Below are 25,061 nucleotides of genomic sequence, written 5' to 3'. Positions count from 1 at the left end.
GTGCACGTACTATATACAGTAAGTGCTTCCCAGCATAGAAAAAAGTGCTAAATACAATTTTGAGACTGTTTTAAATCCTCCATATAATACTGTGGTTTAGCTGACACTAATTTACATAGAATCCATTTTTGTTTGCTGTCTGTTCCATCAGTTATTTGATATCTAGATGCATGTAAACCTACAAACTAGTGAGTGTACAGAAATGTGTAATTAAGGATAGTGTGCCATATTTCAGTAGAAGGATACATTTTACAATTCATATACCCCCCCCCCCCCCCCCATACACAAACATATTACTGAATACATAAACGGTTCTGTGCGTGCAGCGAGTATGAAGAAGACTTCTTGAATACTTTGTAAGATCTGACCTGTCAAACATGGCCCCTTTTCAGTGCTTGTTTTCATCCATCACAGGCAACCCCCACCCAATTATAGGCCCATAACTTAAATAATGAGAGTTGAGAGATGATACTTTGGGATTCTTCCTAAAACACATCCAGGTACTCTCAAATGCAATATCAAAAAAATCTGAGAAGTGTGTGTATTTTGTTTCTTTTGGAGGACAGAGTTCATATCAACTCTACCATACATACTGTAGTGCTTTACAATTGAATGGATCCATTTTGCTCTGGTAGAAGTGGCTGCATACCCTGTTTAAAATAGAGAAACAGTGCAGAATATAATTTTTGACTGAAGAGGAGCATTATGCTTTGGGTTCAGGTCAAGTAGGGGTTGTATAAATGCTACCACATGACAGTAATATTATGCATAATATCGTACCACACGCCAGTTAATCTTTTTTTATATTTTAAAAAAAGTAGGGGAGGGGGGGACAAATATACTGTAATGGATAATGATGTATGTTGGAGGATTTCAGCGAGTATTTATACAGTAGGAAACAAAAATCTGGTCAGAGCTTTACAAAACTATTGGTAACTGCTTCAGGCATTGGGAGTTGCATTTTATGAGTCTAATGGAGGATAGTTTAGGATTTAAATGTAGTTTGGGGACATATTAATTAGTGATGACATGAATGCAGTAGACATGAATGGAGTGTTAATGAGCTGCGAGACATGGATGGTAGCTGAATTGCTAAGATCTGGTTTGTTGTAGAAATTTTGGATGCATTAGAAATATTACCTCTCAGGAACGTGCAAGTTAAAGTACAGTGGAAGTGGTTGTAGAAGTAGTGTAGGTATACAGTAATTCTCTCAGTAATGATATAACATTGTGGAAAAACGTAACCTTGCTGGTATTTTATAAGCTTACATTTTCAATATTAAAGTCAAAATCTACAATTCCCCAAACACAGCATCTTTTGACAAAATATACAGTGTATGTTTTTCTTAAAACCTTAGTGTGGGATCAAGTTTCTGGGTTTTTCTATTTTCACATTATTGGCTCTGCAAACTGTAGCGTGTGGGACCGTTGCCATGACTCTGGTAATTTGTTAGAGCTCTGACCAAATAGCAAGAAAAAAAAAGTTGTTTTCCCGCTTGTGTTTTTAATGTAGGCAAAAGGATTTGCGAATGAAAGAAAGATGATGCATCATTTCAGGAACTAGAAATGATTAAATGAAAAGGTACAATTTAAGTGAAGATTATATTGTTGCTGTCCTTGTGCGTAATGTGTTTAACCTGCATACCAGTAAGTATTGTTATTCTGGATTCTGTTTTCATGATGAACACTGATCCTGTTCATCGTCAGTGGGATTTGGCACTGGTTAATCTGGTTTAAGGATGTAATGTAAAATTGTGGGTTTTTGGGGGGGGGGGGGGGGGGGGGGGTGGGGGGGGGGGGGGGGGGGTAGGGGGGGGGGGTTGGGTTCTAAGGCAGAAATGGTAGCTGTTGGAAGAGGTGGCAGGCTGCAAATGGTAAATAAAGATATCCACCCATAAAAATGTCACTGAATTGCACTGAATGAATAAGACATCCTTAAGCTAGAGTATGTGCACTGTTGTACACAATAATAACTAGACAGTTAAATTGTGCAATTTTATGAATGCTGAAAGTCTTTGCTGTTGTACTGTAGACAAAATGTATGAAAACCTAGGTTGATGTGTTTCACAGATCAACGCTGTTTATTGTATTTTGAAACTTCCAGGGTATTTGTTGAAATGAAGTGGGTTTCGTTGCCATTTGCTTCAATAGAAGGTAATGTAGCCACTACAGCAACTCTCAAGGGAGCAGGTACTTGACATTGGTTAGATATACTGATTTACAGCAAGTGTATCTGTTGAGTCAAATTTTCTGTGAAATAATTTGCTTTTTAGTTAACCAAGTAATACTGTCTAGCATAAATGCAACTTGCTTAAATAATAGCAATAATAATAAAAAAATACCTTATTTATGTGTCATTCGTGAATGTTTCGGCTATCCAGCATTGTCATTTTATATATATATATATATAAATTACACACTATGAACAGTACTGCAAGATGCTTCTGGTTTAATATATTAAAATAGTCAGATATAGAAACAGATGTTATAGCACTCGTATAGTATTTATAGTATTTATCAAACGTACCAAGACACTCAAGCTAAATTACTATTATTTTGTAAGCTGGTATGTTTTATTGACATTATATATACAAGTTTATTTGCAGTGTGTGTTTGATCCGCCCATTGACCCCAGTGAGTTCATGTTCAGTGGGTATGTGTTTCAGTACAGTAAATGTTGGAGGTAAACGGCTTCTCCAGTTGGAAACATTCCTGAATATTTTCTAGGGTGTGTCAAACTAGAAGCAAATGAGTCATTTTCTGTTCACAAGCCTTGCTGGAACATAAAAATAAGTAGAGGATCTCTTAAATGGTTTTGTTTCCAGGTGAAAATGGATTGGCCTACTTTTGACACTGAACTGGGCACAGTAAAGAGAAATCTCCAGTGAAAGGTGTACCCCCAGGGGATCTAATGTTGCATTTACAGTACTGCACCATTATTGACAAATCTAGCATCAGGTGCCCTTGGAAAAACAAACTGAATATTTTATTTTTTTTTGCTGAAAACTAGTTAAGGTGTGTGAACCAAGGACATATCCATTATATTGCCTAATTTAACACTAGCAGCATTCACAGGTCCCAACTTCTTGTTGTTGTTTTGTTTTTTACACCAAAAACAGTAGAAAAGAAAGAATATTGCTTATAGGGGTGGGAGGTGCATGTATAATATTGCTTGTGCTAATAAGAGGTAAGAAAAACATTAGCAATCCCTTGAAAAGCCTGCAAAATCTGATGGCTAAAATACATCCATGCATACGATAAGCTTAGGTATATCTAGCGTGGGATTCATTTGTTATTTTGAATAACATGCTTACCCAGACTAGTTTTGAATGTGTCTTTGCTTGCATTCCAATCCAGTGTTGTACTGCCACCAATAAGTGTTTTACACAAATTCCTATTCCCTTTTAATCAGTTCCAGCGCATCATTGATCAAAATTGCAATTGGCAGTATTCTGTTAAAATGAGCTTCTCAGAGTGGCAACTAATTACATAAATTGAAGTCACTTAGTCAATTAAATTGGTTTCAAATGAAAGCAGTTGAAGGATCACAACAATTATGTCTCTAAAATATCAATTCCAATTCCTTTGAAGGAATTGGAATTTAGAAATTTATTTTGAAAGGAATTGAAAAAGGAATTGACCCCAACCCTGAGCCTGTAGCCTTTTCATCAACACCAGTAACGGTACAGAGACAACAGCGCGACGAGGGTACAGAGACAACAGCGCGACGAGGGTACAGAGACAACAGCACGATAAGGGCACAGAGACAACAGCGCAGAGACAACAGCGAGACAACAGAGAGGCTACAAATTGACAGACTGAGCTCAAGGTTCTACCTAAAAAAGACAGTTGCGAAGAGGCCATGAATATGGTTCAAAATGAATCTGCGTCGAAGCATACAGTAGTCTGTTGAAAAGGAAAGTGAAGATCCAGCAAGTAAAATAATCCCTGAATTAATCGATTTTAATATCTCTCTCTCAAAAGAGAAAAAAAGTACTATTCGATGTTGCATGTTGAAATGGTTAAGTATGTTTTTGAATAGCACACTGAATTTCATGGTCAGCCTGATCCTGTTCAGTTTCAGTTCAACCTACTTACTTTTTGTGGGTTTGTTTTGTGGTTCTTCTCCGTTCTGTATTCAGCTCCAGCACTGTGTAAATGCTCGTTTTGTTTGTCTTTCGGTCGCACAACTCCACAAAATCATAATAAAGAAACAATGATCAGTGCATTTCATAATGTACAGCATGGTGGATTGGATTATAAATCCATAAATTAAGTAAAATATATTAGAATAGGCAAAGCACTTCATGGCACCTATCCCATACACTACAGGAACAGCTGCCTGTTTGGGGCTTAAATTTAACAGGACTGGATACAATTTACCAAATATTCTGCTTCGTCTGCTCAGGATGTTTTTTTTTTTTTTTTTTTTTTGTCGTCTATTAAACACATTACATCACTCCTGTCAACTTTCTGAACATCTGCATTTTCCTGCTTTCCTCAGAACACTGCTTTGCAAGCCAGAGCATGTTTTATGGTAAGCACAGGATGTGATTAATGATCTAATAACTGATAATGTAATATTCAATATACAGTATCTGGTACAGATTTATATATTGTCAAATTATGAGGTGGTTGATAAATATGTCCTGTAAAATGTATTTCCCCAGGGCAAACACACAGCCTGATAGCTCTTAAAGAATATTAAAGATGTAGGTATTAATTGATTAGCGTTGGTAAAGGGAATTAATCCAGAGAGGAGTTGTGGGAGGAAGTAATCTGACTTTGTGTTGTGCGGCAGGGTGTGCCGCCTGTGTACGGGTTCAAACATACTGTAGCTGTTCCTAAGCAAGGGGAAAGACGATGGGGATTTTGAATGTTTTCCAAAGGGTTTACATTTAATTTGTGTCATGTGCTAAGGCAGCTTGGACAGTTTATTTTCTCTTTTTGTGGAACTGAATGTTCCACAGCCATCGACCTCTGAAGCTCTTGTCACATACCGTATAATTGAAACGATGCCCTGAATGGAACCTGCATATTCCTATGGTACCTGTCGCATTGAATGGATCTGAAGGGAGGTGACACAGTGCAAATGGTCACAATAAATACAACTTGAACCTCACACAATCTTCAGTACATTGTTTCACTTCAGGATGCATGTTTTTTATTAGATAAGATACACTTTTTGTAGATATTAAATATCACAGGTGACTGAACTAATGTAATCCTGTTTTTAAATTCTCTGGCAACCCTAGGCATATTCCAGGTGAGTGGGATATAGTGGAAGCCTTCGTGTCACACTTTAGATTTTACACGTACAGTCATGTTTTTGTTGTTTTGGCATATAAAGAACCCATTGTTGGTTTTTCAACAGATTCCGATCTAAAACATGGGACTTGTTTTATGGGTAAGATGGGTTGAAGATTTACTGAACTACACTGGTTGAAATCTATTAGATGACAAGGTTTCTGAAAGATCAGCGACTCCCTGGGGCATCCCAATGAAATAGCAAAGCTTAGGCATCAAATGACACTTGCAGAGAATTGTAGGATCATAAACAAAATGTAGAAGCTCGTCCAATTATTACGTTTATTTATAAAATATACAATATAAATATACAATTTTTTGGAAACTGCTGAAAGCTCATATGTGTATTGCTGAGGGATTGTATTATGATGACTCTCACGTTTGTATGCAGTTTTCATGTCAAAGTTCACTTTGATTTGGCTTGAGCATCCGTAGAGAAAAAATAGATTTTTATAATCAGCTATGCTGTCTGCTGAATTAAATCAGCTTTCATTGTGCCTATTAAATCTGTAGTAGAACGGTCCTTGGGAAATGGTGCTGCCTACCCCTGGCTCTAGAGCATACAGTAGGTCTCAAACCAAAGATGACATGAGACCAACTCAAGATACCAATGTTCCATAGTCCCCATTGTAGCTTATAGCATTTAGCTGTAGTAGACTGCACAACTGTATATCCTGGGGTGTTTTACTGTCTTGATGGTTAAGAAGGTCTACTGTGTGCCACCTGTGTTCGTAGTACTGTATGTACAGCAGTAACAGCTTGTGGTGTTCTGTCTTTTACAGGAGGCATGCCTGCTCCTGAGCCAAACCCATCGGTGGAGGAGGGGCTGCTATTGACCATCCGAGAAGGATCCACTAACCCTGCCATGGAGCCCGAGAGCACAGCCACCAACATACTCGCTTCTGTCAAGGAGCAGGTACCGTACTGTACAGCAAAAAATGTAACATTTGAGTTAGCAGCTGTGAAAACCTGCAAAAGAACAATCCACCTTTGTAATTAGTTTTTATTAACTTTGTTTTCCTCACTGGTACTAATTGTTAAGTAATATAAAGGTTGAAAAGGGTTATTTTATTCTGAATTGTATAATTACTGAGCCGGATTTGTAGAGTACAAATTGGAAGTAGGAGGACTTACTTTCGTTCCCCCCACCACTTCAACTTATATAACATGTCACAATATCAAACGGGCATTCAAGGTGTGGGCAGAATTGCACAGCTTAAACAGTAGCATGCATGCTTAATGCTTTTCATTCACTCAGCAGGAAATTTGCATAATTGCTGTAATCCTGAGCACTGAATTACAAAAAATGTGTTTTTTAAACTTTTTTTTTTTCTTTTTTCTTTTTATTTAGTAGTCTCCAGTTCTTTTTTTATTATTTTCTCCCAATTTAGAATATCCAATTATTATTTAAGCTCGGCTCACCGCTACCCCCAGCGAAGATGAACACACTGTGTCCTCCGAAGCGTGTGCCGTCAGCCGACCGCTTCTTTTCACACTGCAGACTCACTGTGCAGCCACCTCAGAGCTACAGCATCGGAGGACAATGCAGCTCTCGGGCAGGTTACAGGCAAGTCCGCAGGCGCCCGGCCAGACTACAGGGGTCGCTGGTACGCGGTGAGCCGAGGACGCCGACCTAAACCCTCCCCTCCCCACCCCACCCCGAGCGGCGCTCGGCCAATTGTGCGCCACCCCCTGGGAACTCCTGTTCACGGTCAGCAATGGAATAGTCTGGACTCGAACCGGCGACGTCCAGGCTATAGGGCGCATCCTGCACCCCACGCGGAGCGCCTTTACCAGATGCACCACTCGGGAGCCGTCCTTAACTATATTTAAAAAATGTAATTTTAAATCTTAGACTTCAGAACTTCACTGTTAAAAGTAGCATTTACTTTAATGTATGACCTTTTCAAATATTAAAATCAATGTAAGGTTATTCCTTTCAATTATTTTATTGATTGCTACCCTCCCCTTCCCTCATGTTTCAACATAGCCCTGTTTCTTTCCAGTAACTATCAGAAATAAATGTACAAACTGGAATTAATTGTGGTCAAATTCACATAGGCCTTCTTTGCCCTACAAAACAGAATATTTGAAATATATGTTACAGGATATTAAAGTAGCAGTCTAGTGAAGTCCTGCTTTCCACAGCGTCACAACACCCTTCCTGTATGACTTCGCCATATAGGAATACTCCATTCCCTGAACATCTATTGTTTACTAAAGTCAACCGGAAGAATAATCCATTGACGTGCACCTGTTGATGGAACTTCCTTTCATGGAATAATACCACATGGTACGAGAAATAAACCCTGTTTGGTCAAGCAGAGCATTCTGTCAATCCTAGAAGAAGACAGATATGGAAGCAGAAAGAGGATCTGTGGTGAGATTTCAAGTGAAACTCGATCCAATTTAAAGTGCAGTCGGGATGATAAAATTCCAGGAAGTATAGTACAGGATGAAGGTCACTTGTGTTGCAATGGGAGTTTGTTTTTTTTTGTCTGTGGTTGTGAAAGAAAACATGAAGGAGTGTTTGAAGTAAACCTGCATGTCGATGGCTGTGGGATTTATAATGCTTACTAACTGGGTGAGTAAATGACAACGGCATGGTGTGGAGGTAGATTTTTTTAAGTGTTTGTTGTATTATGAATTTCCAGTCAGTTACTGAGGTTGTAGCATCCAGTCAGTTACTGAGGCTATAGCATTATAATGGACATATTGAAAAGGTGCTCCAGTAATAGTCACATCCTGGTGATATGTTGCAAGTATGTTGAAGGAACCTTTAGATGGACTGGTGTTTTTATTTATTATTATTTTTTTTTTGTAATTCATTTATTCTGTACAGTATATACTCCGAAGCTTAGAAACCCCATAAAAATAGGTCAGGCACTACATAAATAAAGTTATGTTTTTTTAACCCAAGAGCACAAACTTCGTTTTAAATGTTGGCCCTAGATTTAGCCGTTATTCATACAAGTTATTGAGGACTTAATTAACGTTTAATTAATTAATTGATTAATTGATTAATTAATTAATTAATTAATTAATTAATTAATTAATAAATAAATACATATAAATTAGTTGACAATACATGGTATTCATAACTGATGACCAATAATGACAGCTCGGTATGCTGTTTGATTTGAACATTATTAAAATGTATTTCCTTTGTTCAGTTTACCTTGCGTGACTGTATTTACCTTGCCAGTTAATTTAAGGTTGTCTGTTTTTTGTTAACAAATAATAGCTTCCTGATTAGGGCCAAGAGCACCACCATCACTGCTGGCTTATTAAAAGTAATGGTATTTATGACTTGACTCTAGGTGTGGAAATTTAATAATTAACAAGTTTTAAAAAAATGTTATCCTTGTATTTTTATCATGAAGCAGTCCCATAGGCACTCTCATTCATTCTAATTTCAAACTGAAAACAGAACATTATGAAAAGCAGACAAAATACTGTATATGTTGCCGAGAAAAGTAAATTAGTTCAAGGAAGTCATGTTTAGTAATTCACTGAGCATGTGTGTCCACTGTCTTTACATACCGGTATGTGTGTCACTCTTACATTTTTACTTTTTTATTTGCAGTGTTTTTAGGGAAACACTTATCTAATTGTCCTAAAACCTCAATTATGATCTTCTTTACCACAAGTTGACATTATCACAATCTTGGAATACAGTAATCTCTTTGTCTATCAATTTTGTACTCCTGTCACACTTACTGTAATGGCTTTGTGTACATCAAGTGGATGTGTGTCATGCTGGATGTCGTTTATGATGTTGATGGCTCTGATTTATCCATTTACAGCTGTAATCGTGTAATCTGTGGAATTAAGCTTGCTGGCGGTGCAGGTCACTGCTGGTTTTCAGCTCGTTCCCTTTTCTCCATAAACTTCAGTCAATAAAAAGAATGGAGATCATCTCTACCTGCATATAGAAATCTCATCTAAATTCCTCCTTGAACTATCTGGGGTCCTATACAGGCCATTAAATTTCCCTGCTGTCTAAGCATGTTTAACATTTGTTTCCAGTTGTTTTTAAGAGTAAAGCATCCAAGGTAATGCAGGTGCTTTTAAATTCCCCGATTCCAAGCGGACATCAGTGTGTGTTAGCTTGTAACCCAACAAAGGGCATTCATTGAAATTATGTTTGCAGAAATTAATGAAAATAACAAACTCTGCTTCGGCACTGCCTGTGGTATTATTGGTAAAACATGTTACTGTAAGGACTGGCAGAAGGAAAAAAGATAAGTTTCTCAGAATGTGACGTGACAGCAAAAAGGAAGGATGGACTTGTACCTCAAACAATTGGATATTGGTATTGAATCTGCAGCACTTCCTTTTCTTTTAAAACCCATCATGCTGGTAATGATTTTATGATTGAATTGAGAATGGACAATAGAGGACTGAATCAGTGCGGGTATCCTTGTGAGATGACCAGGCTAAAGGCATATGAGAATTTGAGTTTTTGTTAGTGGGTTTCTATTATTAAATGCCATCGAACTTTGAGTACTGTACTAGTGTAAAATATTATGGTACCAGCATACATAATTCCTTAATTAACTGTAAACAAGTAAAAGGAACTGTTCATTCTCTGATATTAAATGTTTTCTTTTTTTGTGTGTTCAATGTTTCTCATCTACATACACCCTTTGATATAATAACCATTTATATCTGATACTAAACAAAGTGGCATTCATGAAGAAATGTGTGTGGAGTCAAAATTAATTAATTTATTAATTAAATAACCTGGTTCTGATAAGTATCTTTATATTCTATTAAATATCTCATAGTCTGTGAAGATCCAGTATTTCAGTAGCTTTGTTGGGAGTCCTACACACGGAGCCCATGGCTACAATAACACACACTGCACCACAGGAAATACATGCACAAGTCTGTTTATGTAGGACAATTCTCATTTTGGGTAGCGTCTGTTTGTAGTTGTGACAAAGTGGCTGAGTGGCAACAGGTGCAGGAGTGATGCAGTGCGTGAAAGAAGCAGACAGAGATAATTGTAATCCGGTTTGGAAATAATAATAATAAATAATAATTCCCTGGCAATACACACCAATGTGTACAGCACGGGGTAATAACACGGGAAAAGATAGTCCCAAATAATAAACAATATCCACCCCACAATAATACAGACACGGTCACCAGTCTTGGGTGCGTGCAGTAGTGCTCGTGGTGGGTGATACAAGTTTATATTTGTGACAATGGTGCAGTGCTGTCCGGTTTAGTGCTGGCCCTTGGTGACAGCTCTGGATCTGTGTTAACTGTATAGTAATCCACAAGACAAGGTAAGACACGACACTCACGGTACTTTTTAGTTTATTTACACAAACCAAAGCGAAGGAACAGATTGCGATTCTCTGTCCCCTTTTATGCCGTCACACATGACCCCTTGGTAAACGAGTGAAGCCGCTCCTCCAATCTGCGGCTGCCACGTCGTTTCCCTTCTGGGTCAATGTGTTATTGCAACGGAGTCTTGCCCCCTTCCTAGCTGGCCAACTTCCCTTGAACCCTGGGAAAGAACTGTCAGGCCAGTCCATCTAGGGAACTCTGTTCTTGCTGCTTAGCGCCCACACAGGTCTGGCGCGAGATTTACATCCAAGAATCATTGTATTTCTGTCACAGTAGTATGCCGTATAATGCTGGACTGGCAATGGTGTTGAATATCTTTGAATTCAGTGGCTGCTATATATATGCTGCACACAAGGCAGAATTGTCCATACCTGGCTTTACCATTAGTTAACTGTTAAACAGTATAAATGCCAGAGCCTTCAAGGGCTCATGAATTACCACTTCAAATCTAAGATGGCAATAACAGGAATTTTAAACTGCAAAGATTTTGCTGCATGTTAAGATCTGGGATATATAGATCATGGTGGAGTTTAAAAAAAATCTAAAGGCAAGAATTATTAATAAATTAATAACTAGAACTGCCAGGCAGTTTTATGGCTCCCAAGTACCAGTAACAAACACTCAAGCAATTACCGGAAGAAGTGGGTTTAGTTCTTGATATTTGACAAGTTTGAAATCAGTAACTTCACCAGTTCTCCACAAGAAGATTTTGAAAGATTTTTCCAAAAAATGCATCAGGCAGCCATCTTGGTTCATGCACAAACACTTGTACTGTACAATTGTACTGACACAGGCATGATGGTTTTCAGGTTTGGAGTTAATCAAATAAACAGTTTTTAAACTGAAGCAGTTTTAAATGTAATTTGAGAATGTAGATCTGGCAGCCATCTTGTTTAACAAAACAACACCATTTTGCCATATTTTAATTGTCACGGGGATGATGCCTACCAAGTTGGGAGTAAGTTGGTTAAATGGTTTTTAAGCAGAAGTAGTTTGTTTGGTGCGCGTTTTGGCAAATTTGGTGGCAGCCATTTTCATAGTAAACTTTTTATCACAGCAACTTCTGCTTCACAAACCAATATGGCGGCCAAACCATGTGACATAATGTTCTTTGGCATTTTCTATCTTCCCATAAGCATCTACCAACCTACCAAATCTGGTGTTCGAGCAACTTTTGGTAATAATAATAATAATAATAATAATAATAATAATAATAATAATAAACACAGCAATAACAATAGGCTTCCCAGCCTATGGCCTGGAAGCCTAATAATAATAAGAAAAATCCTAACAATAACAATAGGCTTCCCAAGCCAGCTTGGAAGCCTAATAATCCAATTGGGGTTGTACTTGGAAATCTCCTGAAATCCCCAAATAGATGTTGCATAACACCATAAAGTACACAGTGCATTTCTCTTTAAATGAAAACCACAGCAGTTTGCCAAAACAGACTTTGTTTATCTTTTTAAGGTTTTTGTGTCTGTACCCCTTCTTTCGTGAGGGTGGGGGGTTTGAAAATTTGCCCCTGCTTGAAAAGCAGAGCCAAGGAACAAGCAGAAGCTGTCTGCATTCTACTGCATTCATCTAGGAGAATATTTACATTTTAGTTTTTCTTAAAATATCAAAAGGGGGAAAAGACTAAGCCTGGTCTGAAAATATGCAGACTAAAAAATACACTCCTTAGGGGGTTAATAATACAGTAGCTTTGCAATAATAATAAAATCCAAATTGTAGTAAGTTTTAGGGTTGGAATACTTATTGGAGAGAGAGAGAGCGTATGAAAAAAGTTTCATTTGTTTGACGGACTGTACTTCAATTTTAATGTCGGATTTCAAAAGACATGCTGCTGACTTGACAAGATAAAGTGTGGAACTCTTTCATCCATCAGTAGATTTCATCTTTTAGAGTGAGAAGTCATTTTTACTGCAATAAGTAATTTGCTGCCTCAACGATTGTGATGTAGAGTTTTGATTCAGTTTCAGTACTACTTTAGAGTAGGAAGATAAATCTATTTTGTATTACAGAAATGGTTTCTAAGCTATCCTTAAATGGGAGGGGGCGTTTAAAAGGTAACATTGGATATTTCTCAGGAAGGAATAGGGGTTATGTATTGTTTTGGATTTATATATTAATGTGTGTGTTTGGTTATGTGTATACATATGTGTGTTTTTGACCACATTTCAGTTTGTCAGATCAGGTAGTGTTGTGATTTAATATTCTGTCTGAAAATGAACCGACCCGCTCATTTTGTTAGAAATGTAACCATACTTTTTTTTTAAATTTGTCATTCCTGTTTCATGATTGAATCACAAAGCAATGTCTTTGTCCAGTTCGATGACACCTATGCATATCATTGTCATCTGATTTAGTCATATTTGTATTGTATGGTTGTAACATCCTCCTGTCTAGTCATTTTACTGGAGGTGATATTGAGAGAAGTTTGTCCCTATCTGTGTCTCATTTCATCATTTGTTAATCTGCCAATACATCTGTGGTAATCAACGCTAACTGCAGTAGTTTTCTGCTGCTGTGTCAACCAGTGATCATTTGTTGGATTGCCACATGAAACATTGGGTTAGGTTAAACAAACACCCCTTATGTAAGCAAAACTTTTCTATTGAAAATGGTGCATTCATTACTCCCAGCTTTGGCCGAGGAACTGTGTAGATATGGGGCAATGTTGGAGTGGCTTCACAACCCCTGACACGTTTTGCTGTTGTGTAATTCAAGATTAAATGGATAAAAGGATGCAGAACGTGTTCTCTGTTTGTCTTTTCCCATAATTGGACAGGATCTGAATCAGCATCAATGTCAAGGGCTATCAAACCCGCCATTGAAAGGCATTGTGATCAGCACAATATCTGTAATGAACCAACAAAAGTATTGTTGCTAAGGGCAGTACATTGGCATGGTTTTCATTGTCACTGCTTTGCTTATTCTTCTAGCTCAGGACTGTACAATAGCTTCTTTCTCATAACAGCCAGTCATTTTGTGTGGCAATTTTTCTTGTTGTGTTTTACTTGGAATTAGATATAGATTTAGGTATAGATCGGACAGCTGCAAAGTAAAAAGATCCCCCCCCCCCCCCCCCCCCCCACACACACAGACACTTGGACTCATTCTTATTCTATTCAGACAGTGAGTTCACTGTAGTGTGCAAGAGACATGTGCCAAATAGACCCTGATAGTCTCATTTAGTTTCTAGTGACCCTGGAGGAAATGCCACAATTTTAATCTCCACTTTTTTTTTATTTATTTTATGTCTTTGTACTTTTTTCTATCCAACATACATTTCAGTTGCGCTGTAATTGTTGTCTTGTGTTTTAAAAAAATATTACATTCAACAAATCTCCAGATTCTTCAAGCCATTATCTGTTTATTGGTATTTAAATGACTGTAAGAAAATGAAGGGATCTGTTGCCATAGATACAATACTCGTCACAAAAAAAACCTGATGGTTTAAAAATGTTATTATGATCATGCTTAGTGCAATCTGCAGTACCAACAGATGCTGTAGGAACAGATGGGCTCCTCTTTTAGCCACAGGACGGGAAACAACCATAACGCTGCATCTTGGCAAGGCCTGTTTATAAGGCTTCAAACTGCTACACATTCACTCATGTTTAAGTTAAAAGCTATTGCTAGAAAATGTTATTTATTTATTTTAAAGAGAGGTTTTTACTTCTAAATTCACAGATTTACAACTTCAAATGAGTAAAAGTCTTGATTTACATAGTGCAGACTAATACCCCTTTCATACAGACGCGTTACGATGGCTCAGAACCGGCACTGATGCAGCATTTTGGTTTGTGTGAATTGCCTATACTGTCGCAGAGCCGTCATATTTTATGCCATCTCTGAACAGTCTTAACTCCTGTGTAAAATGCTATGCCAGTACTGAAGCACTATAGTGGGTGTGGATTGAAAGTCAACATCCCACGTGACTGCATAACATTGGTGTTACATGCTTTCATTTTTTTCAAATACAATGGCTGATCAAGAACGAGGTAGTAACTGGAGTCTGGAATAAGTTAAGGAATTGTTAACTTTACGGGGCGGGTGGAAGGGACAACTGGAAGGGACGGTACGTGATACTGTAATTTATGGGTGAATCGCTGTTGCCTTGAAAATGATTTGTTGACTTTTGATTTTGAAATTTTTACTCACATGATCCCTTTGGCTGTGTGAAAGGGTTATGACGGTGTTATACCGGCATAGATTGCACAATTTCGTGCTATGCGAAATGGGTATTTAAATATATTTTTTTTTAATTTCTCAGACGGCTCAGTAGTGGCATTTGTGTGTGAAGGTGGCTTTAGAAGTTACACCCCAGCTTTGGTGTGAATGGTGCTCTTAAACTCTTGTTATGAATTTGCAAATCCACTGCTTTTATAACTTCAGATATCTCAAATGTAATCCTTTCACTGGTGCATTGTGTTGCCATCCCCCTCGGTGATGCTGACAACACATGTTGACATGTGGTCTTATTAGCTGGTACACTGCTGTGTTCTAGAATTCCCTCAATGAAGTTTCATTACATTGGTGTCCATGCTACAGATATTTTTCACATAGACATTTCACGTCATGTTTTTGAGCAACCATTCACTCTCATATGACCTTTTCCGTTGATTATGCCTCATAATTTACTTCTAGTACAACACGTACAGTCAATTAGTTCAAATGAACTCTGATTAGACTCATTTCTTGAGAGTACCCATTTTCTACAGTGTGGCTTAAATTTGTTCTTCTAATATGAATTCACTTACACAAATTTCCTGTTAGTGCAGGTTATTTTGGAGCCCTCCCAGGGAAGAAAAATGTGTATAAAATGAAACACCCTAGTTCAAACAGCTGAGTGGAAAGGATATTGGGGAAATGTATTAACTTGCATCCACACTAGCTCCTCTGTACTGTATTTTAGTGCTGTTTAGGGTCTACAGATCCTATGATGCATTTAGAGTTGCCATAGTGCTCAGACAAAGAAAAAGAAAGATATTGCTACAGATTTCAACATTCCCACTAACACTTTTGTCAACAATAATACAGGCTTATGAACAGCAAACTGTGGATGTAAGTCGTGAATGTTTCTGAATTGCTCACTACCCTGATGTTGAGGACGCCTTGCTTTTGTGGTTTAAAAGTCTCTGATCAAAGGGGGACATGCAGGTTTCAAGTGCAGTTCATTTGTAAAGTTCACTTGCAGCTGTATTTTCAATAAAATGCACTGTACTTTTAAATGTATAATACCTTTTAATTGTTCTGTAATTGAACATTGATTTCAGTGATACTGTAACTTCAATAAAAACTGACAGGATGCAGTTGGCTTAGTCTGCTAATACAAATTTACTGATGAAACCATTTTTTTGCTGATCCCTTGAAATTCATATTAAGAATTGACTGCATATTCTAATAATTATATAGCATTTAGAGGCTATTTTGAGTGTTTGCTAAACTGTTGGTTAGATTATTTGTTGCCTGTTAAAACACATTTTTAAAACCTATACAATGCAGCTTATGTTTTAAATTGCTCTGTTCGTAACATGCAGGAATATACTTTCTGTGTTTATCTTTAAATGTACTGTTGCAAGTACGTGTATCTGTTTTTACTATACATCAGTGATTAGCAAATATTTTACCTGTGGTGAATTAAGTACAATTGTAACACTCCAATCAGCAAAATTATGCTGTATCCCCAAAAACCAATGTTGAGGTCTGATGTGCAAGTCCTTTAGGAAATGTTAAAAGTAAATGATCCTCTGCACCAACATGCCTTTGAATAACTTCCTAGGAATGAAATCTCTGGCTACAGTAAATGTGTTTTCTGCTTCCTCTTCTCTGCACCAGGTTGCACATGACTGGCTTTGTGAGAGTTGGAGCAGGGAAGGGGGGGAGGGGATGCAGCCTTCAGAAATGTTGCAAAACACACTCTGTGGAGCTTTGACAGAAATGCCTTTCTTGTATCCTGAAAGGTTAATATTGGTGCTTGTAAGGCATAAATATGATGAAATCAGAATATTTGAAGAACCCTTACAAGCTGCATTTACAGAAACGCTAAAGTGGATGCGATAACACTGAAGATCCGCACAGGGGGATGCTAGACTAGATCATTGCGTCTCAGTCGTAGGCATAATTAGAGAAGGTGCGTGCTTAAGCTACAGTGTGACATGCTGCAGTGCTAGACGAAATTGAAAGAGCAGTATTCTGAACTCAGAGGCTCGCATGCAGAGTAATTGGTAGAAGGCTGCAGATGCAGAGGTTAAAGATTCATAGGTGTTGCCTAACTTAAGGTGGAGATTCCATGCTATATAATGATCCACTGAGGATGGGAGTGGGAGGGGGGGGGATCTTTTCAGGTATTCTCTTTTTATAAAAAAAAAAGAGAAAAAAAAAGTAGGAGGGTTAGAATGGTATATTGCTATGTTCAGTAACATAATGTGTTTTATTTATTTTTTGTATTTTAACTCTTCTTGTTCCTTACCTCTTGCCGTAGGAGCTCCAGTTTGAACGGCTAACCAGGGAGCTGGAGGTGGAACGGCAGATTGTTGCCAGTCAGCTAGAAAGATGCAGACTGGGAGCAGAGTCTCCCAGCATTGCCAGCATCAGGTACAGGCCTGCTTTTTTATTCTGCATTTTCAACAGCAACAGAAATCGTACAACAATTCTCATGAAGGGACATTACAAATAACCCCAATAGCCCATCTTAATAATTTACATATACTGAACACATCTGAATAATAATAGTCCTATTTATTTTGATTTTGTAAATCATAATTTTAAGCTTTCCCTGTCGTTTATGTGGTGGAGTGAAAGTATGATGCTACTGTAGTTAAATTTCAGTCCAGGGGCTTTGTTGTTTTACCCCGCCTTGCGTCATTGATTTCTTGTATAAAGAATATGTTGGTGATAAGCACCATTAATTCATGAGGGGCACAATTAATTTCAAATTGCTATGCTTGTGTTTTTTTTTTTTTTTTCCCTAAATCTACAAATACATTTTTTGGTGCAGTATGTATGCAATTTTTTTTTATTATTTCATAGCAGACGCCCTTATCCAGGGCGACTTACAATTGTTACAAGATATCACATTATTTTTACATACAATTACATTATTTTTACATACAATTAATTGCCCATTTATACAGTTGGGTTTTTACTGGAGCAATCTAGGCAAAGTACCTTGCTCAAGGGTACAGCAGCAGTGTCCCCCACCTGGGATTGAACCCACGACCCTCCGGTCAAGAGTCAAGAGCCCTGACCACTACTCCACACTACTGCCCTATCAATAGTTAGATGTTTTAATGTCCCTTTTCAAATGGCCATTTACAGTTTGTGAGATTACAAGTTTATACATGTACCACATGAGGCTTACTGAGTTAGAACTTTACAGTTTGTTTTACTGTACCTGTGTTTTCATAGTGGTAGTTACACTGTCTGCATGGATGTTGAGGAACACCTCACTGATTTGTAATGATGCTGTCTGGCTGACAACTGCACTGGCTTATGCAAATAAGGTGTCATGTGACCTTTTAACTCTTAAATTGACACCAAAATGTTTTTTTTTTTTTTAAAGCATACTTGTTATAAGTTAAACACATGTAAGTGAGATGTAGGGATTATTGTTAAGAACCTTGCTTACAGCATTGCTCCAAAAATGTATCTTCAGCTATGCTCAGTTAAGTTATGTAAACAACTTAAACATTGAGGCTGTTTCAAATTACAGCAGATATGTCTTCAAAATAGGGAGGAAAGCCCACAAAGAAAGAAAAACAGAAATGTACTGGTGCAGATAATAAAGTACAGTGCGATTGAAGCAGCTAATTAGGATCGTGGCAGTGTGCTAGTCTGACAGTTCCGAAAGGATGGGATGTCAAGGACACCTATAGTTGTTTTTCTGAGGCAGTTCATAATAAAAATAAGTCCAAACACACTGGAACGTCCTTGTCCGACGAATTACTTAGCTTTGTAGTCCAATTTGACCAATTGCTCAATTGTAAGAAAGCAAGAAAATCATAAGAATGACACCATTTTGAATAAAAAGAATCAAACTGTTACACCTTTCCAGCACTTTAATATATACCTCTACGGACATGAGTTCTATTCAGGCTGCTGATATGTGCCGGGGATTAAGATGAATTACCCCCCTATAACATGGTTAACCTTTTAATCTGTGCAATTAAATGTTAACCATGTTGTTTATTTTCCAGTATACGAAAAACTAAAAGCTGTTGTTTTTTTAATTAGTCGTTTGGAGTTGTCAGCTTGACTTGCCTGTTTTAGTCTTTTAGGGATTGAGATACAAAGTGCATGTGCATATGTGTTACCCTCCCAATATGAAAATAAATTGCTGCATTGCTGTATTGCTGTATTGCTGCATTGCTGTGTTGCTGCCCACAAGCTGGAACGCAGTTTGGCTGCATGTGGTGTTTAAATACCAGAGATGCAGACATAGTGTAATTAAGACTCCTGCTGTATAGTAAGATATGTCCTGATACACTCTTCTGTATAAGAATTGAATTGGCTCAATCCCAGCGATGCAAATCCCAATTATTGGTTATTGACGGACCCTGCTGATTCATCATTATGTGAAGTAATGAAGATTATTGAGAAATCTGTAGCAATGGGTTGTAAAGGGAACAGGTCCAGGTGAAATTGATATCCATTACAGATTCATTGTTTTGCTCCCCTTTCTTCCTGTTAATGGTGTTTTAATTAAATGTTTAAAATACTAAGCTTCTGTATTTTTTTTTTTTTTTTTTTACTGCCTTTATCACTCTTCAGTTGAACTTTCATTTCCATTACGTTTTGTTAATTAAAAAAAAAAATGTATTTTTTACAGACCCTAATTGGCACTAATCTTGGACAATTTTAAAGGTTACGGTAGTCCAAGATGAGAGCTGATCGTGTCTCTGAAACCAGTAATCTAAGCATAAATATGTAGAAAACCCTATGCTGGTCCACAGGCATTGGAGCCCTCTTGTCTGGACATGTTCCACTCCACATTTCTTTGAAATTGCATGACTTTTTCTTTTGTGGTATAAACTGGGTGATATCTGCTTATGGCATGCTGTGCCTTGAGTGGAGCATGAATCATAAAAAAAGAATGAGGTGTGTTGGAATGAGAAAGGAGACATGGTTTGCAGGAGCAAGTCACTCAATGGTTTATGTTGCAGTAACTCCTAAGTGATTTATTTAAAAGAACCTGGTTTGAAGGTACATTTAAAGAGTATCTGCTGCAAGGTTGTATCACACAGACTGGCTGTTGCATGACCAACAATCTATCTCCCAGCAGCCTTTGGAATCCATTACACTCACTGTATTCCATGGTTCCAACAATCAGGAAGCAGTGCACAGGACAAAGCTAAAACAGTTTCTCAGAGAATTCTTAGCCTACCTTTTTTTTTTTTTTTAAAGAAATGAAAATATAATTTTAAAATGTTGGCACTGACTGCATCATGATATACAGCAAGACAATTTTGACTGCACAGGTCAGCCTCTGAGTATTCATTTGGCAGGAAATTGAGTCCAGTAAGGTGCATTGTAGACTCTGTAGTTTCTTAACAGGAGCTTGCTTAACAGTCCTGGCATGCAAGTATTGAGTTGGTATGGGATTGCTATAAAAAAATATATCGGGGGGGGGGGGGGGGGGCATTCACACTTAAGATTTACGTTTCCTGCAACCTCAGCAACCAGGGAAAAAAAAAAAACAAGACAACATTATTTCTATGATTGAATAACAGTAGACAACTATTTATATGGGAAATGTATCTCTTAACCAGAGAAATAAACAGGCAATCACTGATCTGCAGAACAGGTAAATTTATGAGCATGCATGTTGCATTGATATATTAATAATACACTGCTTAATGCATGGATATTCAAGACCGTGCTGCTAAGAAATGTTAAAAGAACTTACAAAATGACATTTGGCTTAACATATCTCACCTCCTTTCTAATTCCTCCTCCATTGGAGGTAGCAAAATCCTAATCTTTTGCAAAAGCAAAATATGTCCAGGATACTGTATACATCTGAGGGATTCATTCAGACATGTTATACTGCTGACTGGGTGGCAATAGATCATTGTGTGCAAGCTGCAGTGTAGGGAATATATTGTTTGCATGTAAGCTTGTGAGGCTTCTAACTTCTGAATGCCTTGGTGATCTGAAAATGTGTTTACGGCTTTATAACGAAACGCACGCAATTGATGATTATTACTATTATTATAAAAATAGGATCCCCCAAACACTGAAAACCTTCACACAGACTATTAATTCTCCTAACTATTCTAGTTTTTGTTGTGATTTCTAATGGTTACAACTCTTGTGACTGATTCAAACAAGGAATAGAGCTTTTTGTGTGTGTGTGTGTGTTTGTGTGTGCATTAATAAAATATTTGTAAAAAAAAAAAGTTAAAAGTTAATATAGTATACATTTAGAGCAATTTGCCTAATTACATTTATTATCAGGAACCTTCTCCAGAACTAAAAAGATAACAAAATTCAGGATCTAACTCGCCAGACAGTTTAGTGTTTTTGAAAAAAGGTATCTATCCACTGTGTAAACAGCCAACAGACCAACACTTTCGGCAATGAATATTAATTGTGTAAATATGCAGAAAGATCATTCATTTGAAACAGGTCACCGAAGCATAGTTATTCAAACAGCCATTTATAATTACTTTCAACTCGCTGGCATTTGGATCCCAATTGTTTACTTCCAGAAGTCCATTTACTGGACAAGCCATGTGTGCTGTAAATGGCTCATCCAGTAGACTTGAGCAAAGCTTGTTAAATCTTTTTTGATGAGCTGTTTTTAGGTATATGCAATCTATTTTACTATGGCTTTGGGTGTTGGGTAATCCAGCATACTAAAAGTCTCTTCATGATGTGTCTTTCTTATCACTATCAGAACAGCGTCTGGGCATTTTAATAACTTCATTAGCAGTCGCGTTAAATCATATTTTTTTTTTATTTCATTTCAGTAACACTGTCATTGTCGCCAGAGAGAGCTGTTTCACCCCTAAATGGAGCTAATGCTTTGGGGAGGGGGCAATGTGGCTTTCATAAATATGAAAATGCATAGATATGCAAGGTGCTGCATTTTATGTGGCTTGATCTTTGGTCTTTTCTGAAGCAAGAAATTCAGTACCGGTATTAGAAATATTAAAATTGGCATGGTTGTGTTTTTAGCACTTACATTTCAGATGCATGAAGGCACACATTTAAATAGGTTCATCAATAAAACTGGGGTTGCCTCTGAGCTCCACATTTCCGCTGCTTGTGTCTGGAAGTGTTTGCTTTCTGTTTCACTGACAGCTGCTGGAGCTGGCAGCATATTTCTTGACAGCTCCAAGTGCAAAGTCTGCTGATCCCCAGGAATCAATCTCAGTGTTTGTTTTTATTCTGACAGTGTTTTCAGGATGTAGAATGTTTATTAAACCAGCCATGATTCAAAATGAGGAAAATGTATTTTTTGCCTGAAATGCTTTTGGAATTCCAAATTTGTTTGCATAACTCTTTAGTATTTAAGAATTATTTCTAAGTGTTCATGATGAAATGGCTTACTGGTGGTGTAATGTCAGTAAGATCAATTGCATCATTATTATTATTATTATTATTATTATTATTATTATTATTATTATTATTATTATTATTATTATTATTATTTATTTCTTAGCAGACACCCTTATCCAAGGCGACTTACAATTGTTACAAGATATCACATTATTTACATACAATTGCATTATTTTTTACACATTATTTTAACATACAATTACCCATTTATATAGTTGGGTTTTTACTGGCGCAATCTAGGTAAAGTACCTTGCTCAAGGGTACAGCAGCAGTGTCCCCCACCTGGGATTGAACCCACGACCCTCCGGTCAAGAGTCCAGAGCCCTAACCACCACTCCACACACGCTGCCCTATATTATAATGATTATATTGCTTAAAAGAAAATATTTTATTTTATCTTACCACCTTTGTGTTGGCATGGTCAGAAAGATTTATATTTATGCTCTGTGAAACCAGTTATATTGATTTTATGTTTCATTGTAATAATATTTTGAATTTGAATGTTGCCAGAATAGTTTCTGCCATATAAACTGTCTTGAGAAAACACTGAGAAAAGAACAAAATAATATTTACAAATCTTATACCTGTTTTGCAATTGCACGTGCTAGCTTGTATTAATGGTAACTCCAAACTAGTTGCCTAAATGTTTACCTAACTGTGTTTACAGGATTGAGAAGGATTACTTGGCTGTTAACACAGTTATCGCCTGTTTGAAATAGTGAGGCTACCATGAAAGTATGTTTATCGGTAATTTCTAAAAAATCACTCAAACAGAAATGATAAGGAAACTGGTTTCACATACCCTGATTTGCACTAATCCTGAACTACCTTAACCAGCCAAAAACAGACGGACGTTTTAGCTGCAGTAGTGCCTTCAACTGATCAATACTTTCGTATCCTTTTCTAGTTTGTTGCCAGGAACGAAGTACCAGGAGATTGATTGATTGTTTTTAAATTTTTATTTATTTATTTATTTTTTCACCCTAAGTGTTTTCCCTATTGGGTTGGGATTAGATTGTTCTGGGAGCATTTTGTTCCCCATCCTTTGTTCCTTGTAATTCTTTGCCTTTTTAACGTGACCATTAAAATTAATTAACTACACTCCTGTTCCGATCGCGTTCATAGTGTTGAATAAGTGTAGCTTGAATTTTTTGGGGGGGGGTTCTTTTGTTTTATGTGCTTTGTGGTGTACATCATCTTTGGTTGCTCTGGTAGTTAAATACATTTCTTTTCTTTTTTCAATAGCTCATCTGAGAAATCCTTTCCCTGGAGATCACCAGGTAGAGTACAAAATTTGCTGTGAATAACAGTCTTTATTCTTAAATTAATATTACGTTACACACCATTGAGATTGTTGAGTGATGTGGGTGTTCATTAAAAAGTAAGTGATTTAGAAAGAAAAGACGCAGTATTGTTGTTTAACAGACCGCTGACTTGAATAAAGTGATTTATGAATTGCACATTAAAAATTAAAAAAAAGGTTAATTGAATAAAAAGTATTATTGATGATGAACCAGAGATGTTGTCAGCCCAAGTAGCAAATGTTCCCTTTGATAGAAGAGAACACATTGATGTAAGTGCAGGGTTCAGAGTTTTGAAAGCCAGACTAGAAATGTTCCATAGCTGCAATAAACATATTGACATAGAGGAAGGCTTAGCACTGCAACTAAACTTTTTTGACGAAAGCTTTTAAGATGGTAATTTAGTGGTGACCCCATAAACACCACAGAGGAAAAAGATGGCACTAAGTGACTCAAACCTAGAATAGTTGGTCTGCAACATACAAAGTCACACTCTTTGTCAATCTCAGTATCTCTATTCATTTGAACGGCTGGGGTATGAAGAAATGGTAAGTTTTCCAACAGTGTTGTGGGGGGGGGGGGGGGGGGGGGAATCATACCCGGCTCCAAAACTTGCAGGATTCAGCAAAAACATTTAAGGGTTTGCATGAGAACATTCAATCCATTTTTAACAAGACTTGATTTGATTTGATTTGATGGGGGAGGGGTTAATAATGTTAATGATTGGTTAACCTTTTTCATATGACCTCCTCAAGAAATGCCTACTATGAAAGCAAAAAAGGATTGTTTTAAGAAAAATAGATATTTCTAGCCTGAATTGGGGTCAGTTTTTGCTGTTTTGGAATATTTGTGAATAGCAGCTGTCACCGCCTAGTTCAGTGTGAATGCAAATTGCAGGCTAATAATTACAGCCTGCCTTAGGTTTCATGAAGTGATGTCTGCTTCTCCACATCACCCTGCAGCTGACACTTAGTGCTTATGCAGGTACCACTGTGGTGCTGCAGTACAGTAAGATGCAGAGTCATTTATTGATGGGTCACCACAAGCAGTCTGAAGACTTGGTGTCGGACTGAACAAACCACTGAACCAGTGGGGGGGAAAACATATTTTCTAGAGAATCATTCATCAGTGTGCAGGGAAATCCTGTCCTTTTGGTGAGGTTCATGCAGTTTAGTTTGTCAGTGCTTCAGGGATTAAACAACAACACAATCTACTGCAAGCAAATGAAGAGAATCTGGGGGTCTTTAATTGTAATGGCTTATGATCCCTGTATGGTTCTCTTTTCTTGTTTGAATATGTGGCATTCTGATGTTCATGACCAAATAAACTGCAGTGCTGCTGTTACTGTTTTAATTGGTTTAATTTTGTTGGTGCTGCGTTTTAAGATCCACTGAAGATCAATGACCATTTAAAAGTTATTTGTTCTGGTAGCTAACGGTTTCAGACTTTTTTTTTTCATGATTTGATTTAAACATAGCTTTTTTTTAAAATTCCATGCTATGTTGATTGTGCTTTTGGCCT

At 37.3% G+C, this 25,061-nt stretch overlaps 1 protein-coding gene across 4 annotated transcripts in view; it reads left to right on the top strand.

Annotated features, from left to right (window-relative positions):
- LOC117427018 (plakophilin-4-like) overlaps positions 1-25,061 on the top strand; it is a 55,491-nt gene that overhangs the window by 8,289 nt on the left and 22,141 nt on the right. For 3 of the 4 annotated variants that reach the window (XM_059033789.1, XM_059033790.1, XM_034045359.3), the window contains 3 exons: positions 6,090-6,223; positions 17,159-17,271; positions 23,485-23,519. In XM_059033789.1, coding sequence (XP_058889772.1) covers positions 6,095-6,223; positions 17,159-17,271; positions 23,485-23,519 — 277 coding nt within the window. In that variant the 5' untranslated portion in view covers positions 6,090-6,094. Of the gene's footprint in view, positions 1-6,089; positions 6,224-7,843; positions 7,892-17,158; positions 17,272-23,484; positions 23,520-25,061 lie in introns of those variants that run through there. The other variant, XM_059033791.1, reaches the window with a different exon arrangement.

This window comes from Acipenser ruthenus, chromosome 11 (assembly GCF_902713425.1).
Source record: "Acipenser ruthenus chromosome 11, fAciRut3.2 maternal haplotype, whole genome shotgun sequence".
Classification (NCBI taxonomy): Eukaryota; Metazoa; Chordata; class Actinopteri; order Acipenseriformes; family Acipenseridae; genus Acipenser; species Acipenser ruthenus.
Note: the sequence above shows the minus strand (reverse complement) of the source record. Positions and strands in the feature narration are given on the sequence as shown.